At 37.5% G+C, this 13,735-nt stretch overlaps 1 protein-coding gene across 8 annotated transcripts in view; it reads left to right on the top strand.

Annotated features, from left to right (window-relative positions):
• The window catches only part of EIF4G3 (eukaryotic translation initiation factor 4 gamma 3), a 381,417-nt gene that overhangs the window by 277,372 nt on the left and 90,310 nt on the right, over positions 1-13,735 (top strand). For all 8 annotated transcript variants that reach the window (XM_049878174.1, XM_049878170.1, XM_049878168.1 and 5 more), the window contains 4 exons: positions 3,273-3,361; positions 8,758-9,004; positions 11,674-11,807; positions 13,424-13,543. In XM_049878174.1, the coding sequence (XP_049734131.1) occupies positions 3,273-3,361; positions 8,758-9,004; positions 11,674-11,807; positions 13,424-13,543 (590 nt within the window). The remainder of the gene's footprint in view (positions 1-3,272; positions 3,362-8,757; positions 9,005-11,673; positions 11,808-13,423; positions 13,544-13,735) is intronic.

Genomic DNA, 13,735 nt, shown 5'->3' with positions numbered 1-13,735 from the left:
TTAATTAATAAATGAGGGACTCTCCCACTTATGGGAGTGACTTGACAGATGTAAATCTTAAGATGAAGTTGCTGCCAGTCATAACGGTTTTGATGTGGCACAATTTTCTGAGGTCTGTATTTCATTCATGGAATGAGAGTTGAAAGCAGGAACAGTTCTAACTTGATGTAATCATCTACGTAATTCTAAAACCTCTGGCAGAGAGAAGGCAAAACATCATCCTAAAACTCAGTGACTAAACTTTTCTATGCTCCTAACATTTTTCTGAATTTCTATACTAGTCACTTCATAGAAAGAGCATTGATGAAAAACAAATAGTTTTTTCCCCCCAATAATGTAAAAATGTTCATGGATCTTGAAATCATAGTGTTGCTTTTTTGTTTGTGTTTACTTGTAATTTTGATGTATAGCTATATGGTTTTAGTTTTTAAAAGATGTCATTTCCTCTCCTTTTGATATTTTTCAAGTAGTGGAAATTAAGTGTACCTATACCAATTTTGTTCTCATTGGAAGGAGGAGGGCGTCCTTGTTTACCGCTAAGTCTAGATAATCATGAAGCTCATGCAGAGATTGTCACTGCAGGACAAGAAAGAGGGAAAAAATCTGTCTTTGTCCTTGGAATTTCAATAATACCTCTTTCACATGGGGCTGCCATTATTTGTTCAGTCAACCAATTTGAGTGTTCATTCTGTGTAGGGTAGTTTGTTGGGCAGTATGGATGATGCCTTAAAGGATGTTTTTAAGCAGAAGAATAACTTAGTCAAATTATTCAGAAAGGCCATCATTTGATGTTTTGAAGTAAGACAGTGCAGTAAGATATTATCTCATAGTTTAATTAATGCAATAGTAAGGGCCTAATAATCTAAGGTGTCAGTCATGGGAATGAACTAGATAAAAAGAACAAATCCGAGATGGTATCTTAAATTTAATTCCCTTGTTCTAGCTAATTTGATATGAATTGTCCTGTAAATCTGGAGGTATCTATCACTTGTCTTCCCACCCCCAACTCTGGCACGCCCAATTTTCTTGCACTTCCCCGTGAGTAATGGTAGGAGAAGGGATGTATAGCACAATCTCAGTAGTGTGTATGTATCTGTGTGTTTTCAGTTTTTAAAAGAACTATATCCCTAAAGAGGTGTGTGCTCTTTCTGTCTACTTCTTGTGATTTACTATTTTAAATCAAGACTTAAAAGAGCCACTCAAATAGCCACTTGAACAGGATGAGTAACAATTTCTGTTGGGTAGGTAGTTAGTTACTTAAGGAGCCCTGGTGGTGCAGTGGTTAAAGAGCTCAGCTGCTGACTGAAAGATCAGTGGTTTGAACCCACCAGCCACTCCACGGGAGAAGATGTGGCAGTCTGCTTCAGTAAAGATTTTACAGCCTTGGAGACCCTATAGGGCAGTTCTCTTATGCTCTATAGGGTCACTGTGCGTCAGGATCTACTAGATGGCAGTGGGTTTTGAAGTAGCTACTTAAAAAAAAAAAAGCAAAGTATGTTAAATGTCTTGTGTTTGTTACCCATGGAAGAAATGTTTTGCTTAATGTTTTGGGGTACATTTGATGTATGCTTACAGAGAAAAGTTTATCTTTCTTTTTATCTGCACCTTACTTTGGTATTTATTGTTTAGAGAGAACTACTCCTGAGTTTATATTCGATCCCAAGGAATCCTCCAGAAAGTGGCCATCCCCTTTTTCGTGAGTGGAATTTAGAGGTCAATTCATACTTATGTGAAATAAAATAAAATTTAAAATGTGTACATTCCCCAAACTATAGTGCTTAAGAGGATTCTGTTTTGGAAGCAGAATTTAAATCACAAGCATTTTGGAGAGATACACGTAAAACAGACTGCTTATGTGAAATCAGGAGATCCATAAAAAATGTAAACGAATGTAAATACACCAAAGAAGGAATACAGATTCAGTGTAAGACAGTGAGGCACTAGCAGAGTTAAATCTTCCTATTGTTTCCATAATCTGAGTTTCATACCTTAAGAAAATTGTTTACCTTGTGTACACCACAAAGGAAGAATAACAGCAGGTATGATAATATTTTCTAGCTCATTATGGCCCTGAGGGGAAAGGTAAAGAATAATTGGTTGGGATGTGTGTAATAATAATTGGTTTGAGGAGATTTAAAGAGCATTTCAGTGCAGTAATTATGAGAAGAAAAGTGTTAGATGTCTTTTTGTCCTTGTTCCCAAGAACAGTTTGTGTGTTCGCTATTTACTGTTCTTCCAAAAAAATTTGAGACTGTTCCAGAGGGATTGGTTGATTTAGTCTCTCCATGTATGATCTTGTATTTCCATAGAGTATCAGATCAGGTGATACCTTTCAGCTTTGTGTTTATTTCTTTTTTGGTAATGTCTCTAAAAGTAGCCTTCTTTTGACTATTCTCCCTACCCTTTATACTTGTAAAGTGTAACACTTCGTTCCTATCTCTTGATCCATATGTTGCCTTCTATAGGATTCTTTTAATATTTTCTATTTACTATCTGATGGCAATCTTTAAATTGTACATTAGTGTTAAATGACTGGTTCTGTGAAATTTGTAAGCCAAATGACCTTATAACATTGTTTTGTAAGCTTAATATTCTATCAAGAACATCGGATGCAATAGAATAATCCCGTAAAAAGTTATCTATTTTCATTTCTAATTTTCACCCCAGCAGTATGAAAGGCCAGGCCCTCAATAATGACTTGAGATGGGAGCTGCATATTGTAGAAGTGCTGCCTGTCTGATGAAATCTTAATCTAAGTGTCCTTTTTTTTGTCTAGAAAGCTTTAACAAACATAATCCTGAGCTGAAGTTTTTTAGACCTTAAAGGACCCTTAGATACTATCTCATCTCACTCTTACACTTTTTAGTTGGATAATGCAGGAGCCTGATAAGTGCTACTTGCTTAATTTAAGATCAGTTGGTTAACAATAGAAAGCTGACTCAGATCTTGAATTGTCCCACAGGCTAATTTTTCTTAGGAAGATATTCACCACATATTGAATTGTATGCTTAGGTATGTTTTTACTGTGATAGGAGAAATCAGGCCGCCCGTTGGAAGGCTGTATAAGCTGATATGAACAATTTGTGTCTAAGATATTTGCCATTGCAGTGTCTGAACCACAGCTACATAATTCCTTTATCATCCAACTATCTCTTGGGTGTGACTGAAGCCCTTTTTTCTTCTGCCGGATTTGAATACAGGCATCATTGAGACCTAATGTTTCCCAACATGTGCTGATGGTGGTAAGTAATGGGCCCAATCTTGTATTTCAGCTCAAACAGCTATAACTGCACCAAAGATGTGGAAGAAACCAAAAGATCGGATCCGAACCACTGAAGAGGTGTTAGAGGCAGAGTTGGAGGTAAGGGGCAGCAATAAATCTCTTTTATTTCATCTTCAGAGCAGTGGTACCATTTCATAAGACAAGTGTGTGTTTATACTTCTTTGTTGAGATACTGTTTTCCAAGTGAAACTTGATATATCAAGCTCAGAGACTGACTTAAAATCTATTCACAACAGAACTTTTTTCCTTGAGATTTTTAATAACATGTTTAATTATTGTCTCTCTTTCAAAGTATCTCTTCTGAAATGGCAAAAATAAGTTATTGTTTAACTTTTGATCAACACTTCTCCTCTCCCTAGTTGATTTTTCTTTGTATTAACCTGATAGAAAGACTAATATGGTAAACAAAAAAAATGAAAACTTTTCTCAGGGACGTCTAGCTCAATTGGCATAACATAGTTTATAAAGAAAATATTTTACATCCTACATTGGCGAGTAGCGTCTGGGGTCTCGAGCAGCCATCTAGGGTACTTTGTTGTTCCTACCCCATGTGGACCAAGGGAGAATGAAGAAAACCAAATACACAAGGGAAAAATTAATCCAAAGGGTCAATGGATGGCCCACAACTACCACAGCCTCCACCAGAATGAGTCCAGCACAACTAGATGGTGCCTGGCTACCGCTACCGACTGCTCTGACGGGGATCACAATAGAGGGTCCCAGACAGAGCTGGAGAAAAATGTAGAACAAAATTCAAACTCACAAAAAAAGTCCACACTTACTGATCTGACAGAGACTGGAGAAACCTTGTGAGTATGGCTCCTGGGCACCCCTTTAAGTCAATACTGAAGTCACTCCTGAAGTTCACCCTTCAGCCAAAGATTAGACAGGCCCATAAAACAAACAATAATACAGGTAGCTCAACCGTGTATATGAGACTAAATGGGTACACCAGCCCAGGGGCAAGGACGGAAAGGCAGAAGGGGACAGTACAGCTGGACAAATAGAAATGGGGAACCCAAGGTCAAGAAGGGGAGAGTGTTGACATGTTGCAGGGTTGGCAGTCAATGTCACAAAACAATATGTGTATTAATTATTTAATGAGAAACTAGTTTGCTCTGTAAGCCTTCACCTAAAGCACATGCACACACACAAAAGAAAACTTGTTTTTTTTTTTTTTAAATACCTGTTAACAATGGTGGTAAAAATGACCAAGTACGTTTTAGGGAAATTGATTTTGAATCTGTCATCTTTCAACTATATCTCAATAACAACTTCTGTTCATGTGGTTTGTTTTTCTGAACAAAGCCACACCAGATTGCACTATGGATTACAGAGTTCCCAAGAGTAACAGATGATGTGAAGAGACAAGGGCAGATTTAGTCCTAAGGATTGGCCTGACAGTTTCCTAGGGTGTAATTTCAACATGCATAGTGTTAGGGTTTGAACCTTATAAATGAAGAGTAGTGTAAACAATCCATACGTAGCTTTTTTCTTTTTAAACTAATTTTGTTGAAGGCTTAAAATGATAATATGTAAATGTAGAAATTATCTTAAAGTGAACTTAAATGCATTTACTTCTATAAGATTTTTCTAGCTAGTTATAAAGCTTACCCTCTTCAAACAGCGATCAGTACCCCTTTGTTACTTCTCCCTGTCCTGTCATTGCTCTTGCATTATGCTCTGTTGATGTCACAGTTAGTCCCTTAGCAACCGCTAAAATGTTCCATGGGCGTGATTTCATTGTAGTTATCATGGGGTAAGATTTGACAGTAAGTTATAGAGGTGCAGATGGTTGCTACACCCCTCTTGCAGCTGACTAAGAAAATGTTGCTCCTACAGAGAATTAAATACCCTCCAGAGGCACCACATACATTCCTGGTATGGCTATAAGAGCTTCATCAATCGATTCCTCTTTAGTTCAGCTATTTTTTATTTATTTTCTTCTGTTATACATCATGCTCTTTTGCACTGTGGCTAGATTTCTACGTATTATTGATCTTAAATATGTAGGCCACCACACTGTCCCTTCAAATATTCATCCCGTTCTTTAGATTGGGGATCAGCCTGTAAAGGGCCAGATAGTAAATATTTTAGGCTTTGCACGCTGTATGATCTCTCTCACAATTTCTCAAAAAAAAAAAAAAAAAAATTTTTTTTTTTTTTTTTAGCTACAGTAGCTCAAAAGCAACCATAGGTGACACATAAGCAAATCTGTGACTGCATCCCAATAAAACTTGATTGATGAACACTGAAACTTGAATTGCATGTAATATTCACATGTCACATAATATTCTTTTGATTTTTATTCAGCTAGTACAAATGTAAAAACACTCTTACCTTACAGTCTGTACAAAAACAGATGGGCCAAATTTGGCCCATGGGATGTAGTTTGCAGAAACCTACTTGAGATTGTTATTCCTCAAATATGAGAAATGTTTTGACTCATTTTGAACCAATCACTTTTTTCTTAACCTTTTAATTTAAAAGTAAAATACAAAAGTATTTGATGATTTACACAGACTTCTTTTAGGAATCCTAGTTCCTTGCCTTTCCTAAAATTGAGCATTTGTTATTTTGAGTAGCTTAGCAAATGTTGGATGCCATTGTCTTTCATTTCCATTGATCAGGCTCCCCCCTTTCTTAAATCATTTTCTTAGCCTTTAAAATAATGTGTTTCAAGCATCAACCTAGTTTGGGTTATATATTGGATTAAATCATTGCAAATATTTATTATATAAAATTCTTTAAATTATAGCCTACAAAGATAACACGAAAGGTGATTCATCTTAAAATCACTGGTTGAGGCCTCTTAAATTTTGTTTAAACATTTTAGAATGACTATATTTCACCAGTCATTACATATGTAGGGGTCCCTACAGCTTGGGAAAAAGTTTTTAGCTATGACATTTCCCATCAGCGTCTGATCTCTAAAATCTACGTGATACTGCAAAAACTCAACAACAAAAAGACAAATAACCCAATTAAAAAATGGGCAAGGGATATGAACAGGCACATTAGCAAAGAAGACATTCAGGCTGCTAACAGATACATGTGGAAATGTTCACGATCATTAGCCATTAGAGAAATGCAAATCAAAACTACAATGAGATTTTGTCTCACCCCAACGAGGCTGGTGTTAATCCAAAAAATACAAAATTATAAATGTTGTAGAGGTTGTGGAGAGACTGGAACACTTCTACACTGCTGGTGGGAATGTAAAATGGTACAGCCACTTTGGAAATCAATTTGGCGCTTCCTTAAAAAGCTAGAAATACAACTACCATACGACCCAGCAATTCCACTCCTTGGAATATATCCTAGAGAAATAAGAGCCTTTACACAAACAGATATATGCACACCCATGTTCACTGCAGCACTGTTTACAATAGCAAAAAGATGGAAGCAACCAAGGTGCCCGTCAACAGATGAATGGATAAATAAATTATGGTATATTCACACAGTGGAATACTAGGCATCAGTAAAGAACAGTGATGAATCTGTGAAACATTTCATAACATGGAGGAATCTGGAAGGCATTATGCTGAGTGAAATTAGTCAATTGCAAAAGGACAAATATTGTATGAGACCACTATTACAAGAACTCCAGATAAAGTTTAAACACAGAAGACAATGTTCTTGGATGGTTATGAGGGTGGGGAGGCAGGGAGGGAGAGGGATGTTCACTCACTAGGTAGTAGACAAAAATTTTCTTAGGTGAAGGGAAGGGCAGCACTTAACACAGAGATAGTCAGTACAACCGGACTAAACCAAAAGCAAAGAAATTTCCTCAATACAGCCAAAAGCTTCTAAGGCCAGAATAGCAGGGACGGGGGTCTGGGAACATGGTTTCAGGGGACATCTAGGTCAATTGGCGAAACAAAATGTATTAAGAAAATGGTCTTCATTCCACTTTGGTGAGAGGCGTCTGGGGTCTTAAACGCCAGCAAGCAGCCATCTAAGATGCATAAATTGGTTTCAACCCACCCGGAGCAGAGGAGAATGAAGGACACCAAAGACACAAGGTAAATATGAGCCCAAGAGACAGAAAGGGCCACATAAACCAGAGACTACATCAGCCTGAGACTCAAAGAACTAGATGGTGCACAGCTACCACCGATGACTGCCCTGACAGGGAACACAACAGAGAATCCCTAATGGAGCAGGAGAACAGTGGGATGCAGATCTTAAATTCTAGTAAAAGGACCAGGCTCAATGGTCTGACTAAGACTGGAGGGACCCCAGAGGTCATGGTCCCCGGACCCTCTGTTAGTCCAAGACCGAAACCATTCCTGAAGCCAACTCTTCAGACAGGGATTGGACTGGACTATAAAACAGAAAATGATACTGGTGAGGAGTGAGACTATGCGGGTGACTCCTGTCTGGTGGCGAGACGAGAAGGAAGAGAGGTACAGGAGCTGGTTGAAGGTACACAGCGAATACAGGGTGGAGAGGAGGAATGCGCTGTCCGATTAAGGGGAGAACAGCTGGGAGTGTGTGGTGGGGTATGTATAGCTTTTTGTATGAGAGACTGATTTGATTTGTAAAATTTCACCTACAGCACACACACACACAAAAAAAACCTAGTGAATAGCTTCAATTGTATCTTTGCCTTTTAAAAATAGGTATGATGCACCAAAGAGCCCTGGTAGTGCAGTGGTTAAGTATTCGGCTGCTAACCAAAAGGTCGGCGGTTTGAATCCACCAGCTGCTCCGCAAGAGAAAGATGTGGCAGTCTGCTTCTGTAAAGATTTACAGCCTTGGAAACCCTATGCAGCAGTTCTGCTCTGGGTCACTATTGAGTCAGAATCTACCCAATGGCAATGGCTTTGGTTTGGTTTATGATGTACCAGAACGCAATTTTCTCCCTAGAGAAATATGTTCCAAGCATTTTTCGGTGTGTAATTTTTATATATATATATATATATATATATATAGGTCACAGGCTCAGGACTTCAAGATCCAGTAAACAAAAATAGATTTTAACTAAGAAGTGAGCTCCTTGTAAAATGAAAAATAACCAGCTCTGTCAGACTTAGATACTTCAAGCTGTTAAACAGGTTCTCCATTTCAGTCAGTTGATAGCACAAAGATCTTCTTGTGTTCCTTTTTATATTTGCTGAGCTTTAGTGGCCAGGGTAGGAGTGCTTGTTTTTAGATTTCTAACTATGACTTTTTCGTATCCATCAAGGTCAAGGACTAACAGTTCTTTCCATTTCTCATCTTTAGTACATTTGAATTTCATTAGTCAGGCTAAAGCATTTCAGTAGCCGTTTGAATTGCTTGCCTCATCCCAGGAAAGGAAATGAGAAAAGTATCTTAAATAAACTTATCATTCTAGTTCCATATGCTGAAAATGGACACCTTTGTCTTGAGTAACATGGTTTTCCATGCTCTTTGAGGAGTAGGTGTAGGTCTTTATGTATATTTACACACAGTGAGAAAAATATAACCTCTTTGTTCACTTATTTTAGCCTAAAGCTGAAGAGGAGCTTTCAGGTGACAAAGTACTTGAATCTGAACAGGATAAAATGAACCAAGGGTTTCATCCTGAAAGAGACCCCTTTGACCTTAAAAAAGTGAAAAGTATGGAAGAAAATGGAGAAGAAGCTGAGCCTGTGCGTAATGGTTCTGAGAGCGTTTCTGAGGGTGAAGGAATAGATGTTAATTCAGGCTCCACAGATAGTTCTGGTGATGGGGGCCCATTCCCCTTTAAACCAGGTAAGTTTGTCCCAGTCTTCTGTGTACCTTTCTTTTTCCCCTTCACTCTGCTGCAACCTTAGAGAAATGTTGCTTCTTCATAGAGAGACACTGGATGGAAGGAAGATGTTTATCACATGTACATATATTTACAGACTAGATCAACAGGCATAAGTTAAAGTGACAAGCAAATCCAGTGAGTTCCATGTTGGTAGAAGTGGATATCTGATGCTGGTATTCCTCTTTTACTGACTTTCAAAAAGCAGCTGGTAAAGGGAAACTGTCAGTGCCAGGCTGGTTGGCTTCATTAGAGAAATTTAATTTTATTCATTTTAATTGAAAGGCTCATTACAGCTATGACCATGCCCCTTGAGGTAGTGGTCTTCATCATTTCACAAGCCTTGAACTCAATTTGTTGACAGAAATTACTCTTCAGAGCCAAACTCTGATGTAATCAGTCAGAACCAGTATGACAGAGTTGTTGAGCACCTGCAGCAGTACAGGAAGTGCCCTATGAAATGTAGGACAAACTGTAAAGGGTCTTTTGTCTTAGGATACCATCAGACGTGTTAAACTTCTGTCCCCGTCCTGTGCAAATTATGCTTGACCTTAGGTTTATGGAGATTCAGTATGAAGATGTGGGGAAAGTGGTTCTTTTGACAGAAAGTTTGAGGTAGATGAGAAGTTTTTCTTAGTCTGCCAAGTCTAGAGTGACTTATCTGTGACATGGATTTTTAATTTAAAGCACCAGACCTCAAAAATAATCTAGACCAATGTTTTCTAGTTGGCTGGTTTTAACCCACTTAATAGGTTGTAAAATTAATTTAGTAGGTCACAAACAACAATTTAAAAAAAAAGGACAGAGTAGAATATATCAGTGCATTACATGTTGTAAGGGTAAGTATTATTTTGGGAAACTTTTATTTCAGTTATGTTTGCTTGTCTTGGGTCATGAAGTCAGTGTATTTTTTTACTGTGGTCAAAAATGTTTGAAAGCCACTGATCTATACTTATGACCACCTTAATGTACAGATCTTTTCACTACCAGCTGACTGCTATTAATGGGCTTTATAAAATTGTAATGTTATGCTATTATCAAAACAATTTTTTCTTACCTCAGGACTTGATGTACTGAATTTCCTTTTAAATCTAGGCTTATATCAGATCACCAAGCACTTGTAGCCACCACCAATCTTTTCTTCAGAGAATTGTCATTACAAGGACTGCATAAATTATTTTTATCTTTCAGTTTGGCAAGGAAAAGGCACACAGCTATATAGGCTCCAACTCTACTGACCAACTGACTACCCTTTGCTTCTGTAATATAGACCAGCAGTAACTGGAAAGATTTAGAGATTTACAGTCTTGGAAACCCTATGGGACAGTTCTGCTCTGTCCTATAGGGTTGCTGAGTCAGAATCAACTTGACGGCAGCAGGTTTGGTTTGGTTTGATGCACTGAAACCCAGTTTTTTCGCTAAAGGAATATGTTCCAAGCATTTTAAGTGAGATTAAAAGTTACACCCCAATAAGATGATGTCTACTTTTTAATAAATATAATAGGTAGCAAGAATTTGTTTGAAACAATCTGCAAAATTCTCAAAGACCATGAGTGGGCCCTTGACCATAAATGGTTCGTATATATCATGTATATCGGGGGTCATATAAAGAAGGGTCCAGTCTGTTATATTGAAGTGATCTGAAGGCTGATTTTAATGAGAGTTTTGTTAATTATTTTCCAATACAATTTTCAAGAAATTCTCAGCTTTGTATAATGTGAGTGAAACTAGGAGTAGTGGTAGCTGTTACTATAGTTCGTTATAAATGTCAAGAACTCTGTTGGTGCTTTCCTTATGTGGGCTAATCGGCAACACCTTGAGGACAGGTGTGAGAATTCCCATTTTACACATGAGGAAATTGGCCTTAATTACATTTGGTATTTAGGTTGTTTACTTGTGCATTTGTTTTTGAAGCCTAAGCCATTGCAATTAAACCTGCAGAGTTTGCACTATGGCAAAAATTAATTTAAAATTTACATTAGCAAGGAGTGTGTTTGGTGTCAGGGTTTTTGAAGAAACGTATTCTCAGTTTAGTTGGCTCAGCAAGCAAGTGGGATAAGATAAAAATTTTTTTTAACTGAAAGGGATATTACAGATACGACCATATTCTTTTCATCAGATTAAACTATAGGTGGAGAAGAAAATTCTAAATCTAGCTGCTTAGACTTTTCAGAATCTTAAATAAGTTGGTATTTGTTTTTGTGATTTCGTGTCCTTTTTTCCTCTAAAATGACATTTCCAAATGAACAACCAAAGAAGAACCCTTTTCCATGAAACCGAGAGTATTATCAAAGTCCTCATTTCTGAGGTATTTGAAGAACTGTTTTTTTAAAAATGTATATTTATATTTAATGAAGATTGTTACTTGTCCCTGACCAAAGTTCTGTTTCATGTATATATGAAGTGGTTCCCATAGTGAATTGTTCCAGATGACTTCAGGTATCAAAAGGGGATCAAAGAACAAATGTCAGTTTAAAATCTTTACATGACATTTTCTGGCTGTACTCATTGTTTCCTTTGCTCTTTTTACTTATGACTAGATAAAGCAAATACTGGAATCTGCTTTGTACTTTTATTGGGCTTACGTATAATGACCCTATAGACTGTCATCTACCTGTATCTCTCTTTTTAGAATCCTGGAAGCCTACTGATACTGAAGGGAAGAAGCAGTATGACAGGGAGTTTCTGCTGGATTTCCAGTACATGCCAGCATGTATACAGAAACCAGAGGGCCTACCTCCCATCAGTGATGTGGTTCTTGACAAGGTACGCTGTACCCTCAGAGAAAGATATGTCTTGTGGCTGGGGACTGGTTTTAACTATCAGTGTAAATACGTAAGTTTGAGCAATATGTGAAGCATGAGTGATTTTTAGGAATTGTTAGGCCAAATGGTGTTGGAATTAAAATATATGATGTTTAAAAATTAGAGTTTCCCTAATCACTGTTAGATTTTGAGTTTACCGTAGATTATAATAATCTTAGGACTTGGCCCATATTTCAGTGGTGAATATTAAAAGTTTGTTTATTTGTCTACTTACTACAGCTGTTTCCTAGCAATGTGGTAACAATTATGTGTACATTGGGTAAAATGATATGGAGATCTTTCCCCATTATTTTAACTTTTCAATATAGAATTATAGTGGCATTGAGGACAGGTCAGACACTTAGGAAGGCCACTGACAGGTTAAACTTAAATAGGTGTCAACATAATTCAATTGATACATATCTCAGAATTTTCCTAATGAATTCTTCCAATGATTAAAGTCTCCAGTGCTATGCAAATAAACACCCTTTCTTTACACATGATTTTAATGGTCCATACAGAAAATTAGTAGGCAGTGTTTGTTTATTAAATTAAAAGGAGTAAAGCCAGATGTTTGTCTGTTCAAGTAATTTCATGTAAATCAAAAATGAACCAGTGCTAGTTACTAAACTTAAAGCATTTTTGTTTTGAAGAGGAAATGTTTATCGTTAACTAAAATATAGAGGTTGACTGCCTTATAACATGAGATCCACCTCTTGTGGAGATTTCCAGCAGCTGTTTATCTTGACATTATTTGCATTATTTTACTTCCTTGTAGCAAGAGGTTAGCTTCTTATTTCTCTTGATATCTAAGTCTTCTCTCTTAGGTACTTATGTGAGGACAGTTGAATGATTGGTGGTGCTAATTTGAGGCTACTTCAGTACTTCAGAGGGCAAGTGTTACATCCACTGAATTAGATTATTCTCTTAGAAAATATTCCTTCTGTCTTGCTACCTTATGTGTTTCTGGCTGGCCAGTCATTAGTTGGTTTCTCAATGAGCTACTTAGCTTTGTTGGCTCCATAGTCATACATTATGTGCCTATATAAAGCCACATATCTCAGATTAACAAAGCAGACAAAGCAAGATTTTAAATGGATCTACCCTACTACGGGAAACGTATCTCCTTTTGAGACTTATTGTCTACCTAAAGTACATGCTTTTACTAACCATAAGTCAACCTCAGAACCAAAATGAACAGTGTTAGGATTCCTATAGGCAAATGCTCTGATGTCCTGTTGAATATCCTGAAAAATGAATGCCAAAATTTGGCCCTAGAGGATCTCAGAATAGCTTGTCTTGAGCCACTCCACTGGTTCTGTGTGTCTAGAGGGCCATTCCACTACTTGTGTCTAGCTTGTCCTGGGAATTTTGGGTCTAATTAGCCCCAGAGCACTAGAAAACCATTGATGTCCTAAGGGTTCTCAGGCTAGCCGAGGAGAAGCTTCAGTTTCCACTGGTTTAGAAGCCAGTGCTCACCATTTTAACTGACAAAACTTTTCAGTCAAGGTTTTGTTATCTTTGTAGCAGTGAATGCTCTGGAACTTGTATTAAGCTTTCCTTTGCTTCTTCATCCAGATCAACCAACCCAAGTTGCCCATGCGAACTCTGGATCCTCGGATTTTGCCTCGAGGACCAGACTTTACTCCAGCCTTTGCAGATTTTGGAAGGCAAACACCTGGTGGAAGAGGTGTACCTGTAAGTGCAAGTTCCCTACAACCCAGTTAATTAGAAACTGTCATAGGCTCCATGTCATTTTGTCTAACGGCAAGAGAGTGGCTTTTATTCATTGATTCTTCTAACCAAGAAAAAGAAGTACAAGAGGAGAAGACTCTCCTTTCCATACTAATATTAAAGCAAATAAAGAATACACTTGAGTCATTTTTACTT

Source organism: Elephas maximus, chromosome 3 (genome assembly GCF_024166365.1).
Source record: "Elephas maximus indicus isolate mEleMax1 chromosome 3, mEleMax1 primary haplotype, whole genome shotgun sequence".
Lineage (NCBI taxonomy): Eukaryota > Metazoa > Chordata > Mammalia > Proboscidea > Elephantidae > Elephas > Elephas maximus.
The sequence above is the reverse complement of the archived record's forward strand: the minus strand, read 5'-3'. Positions and strand labels throughout refer to the sequence as shown.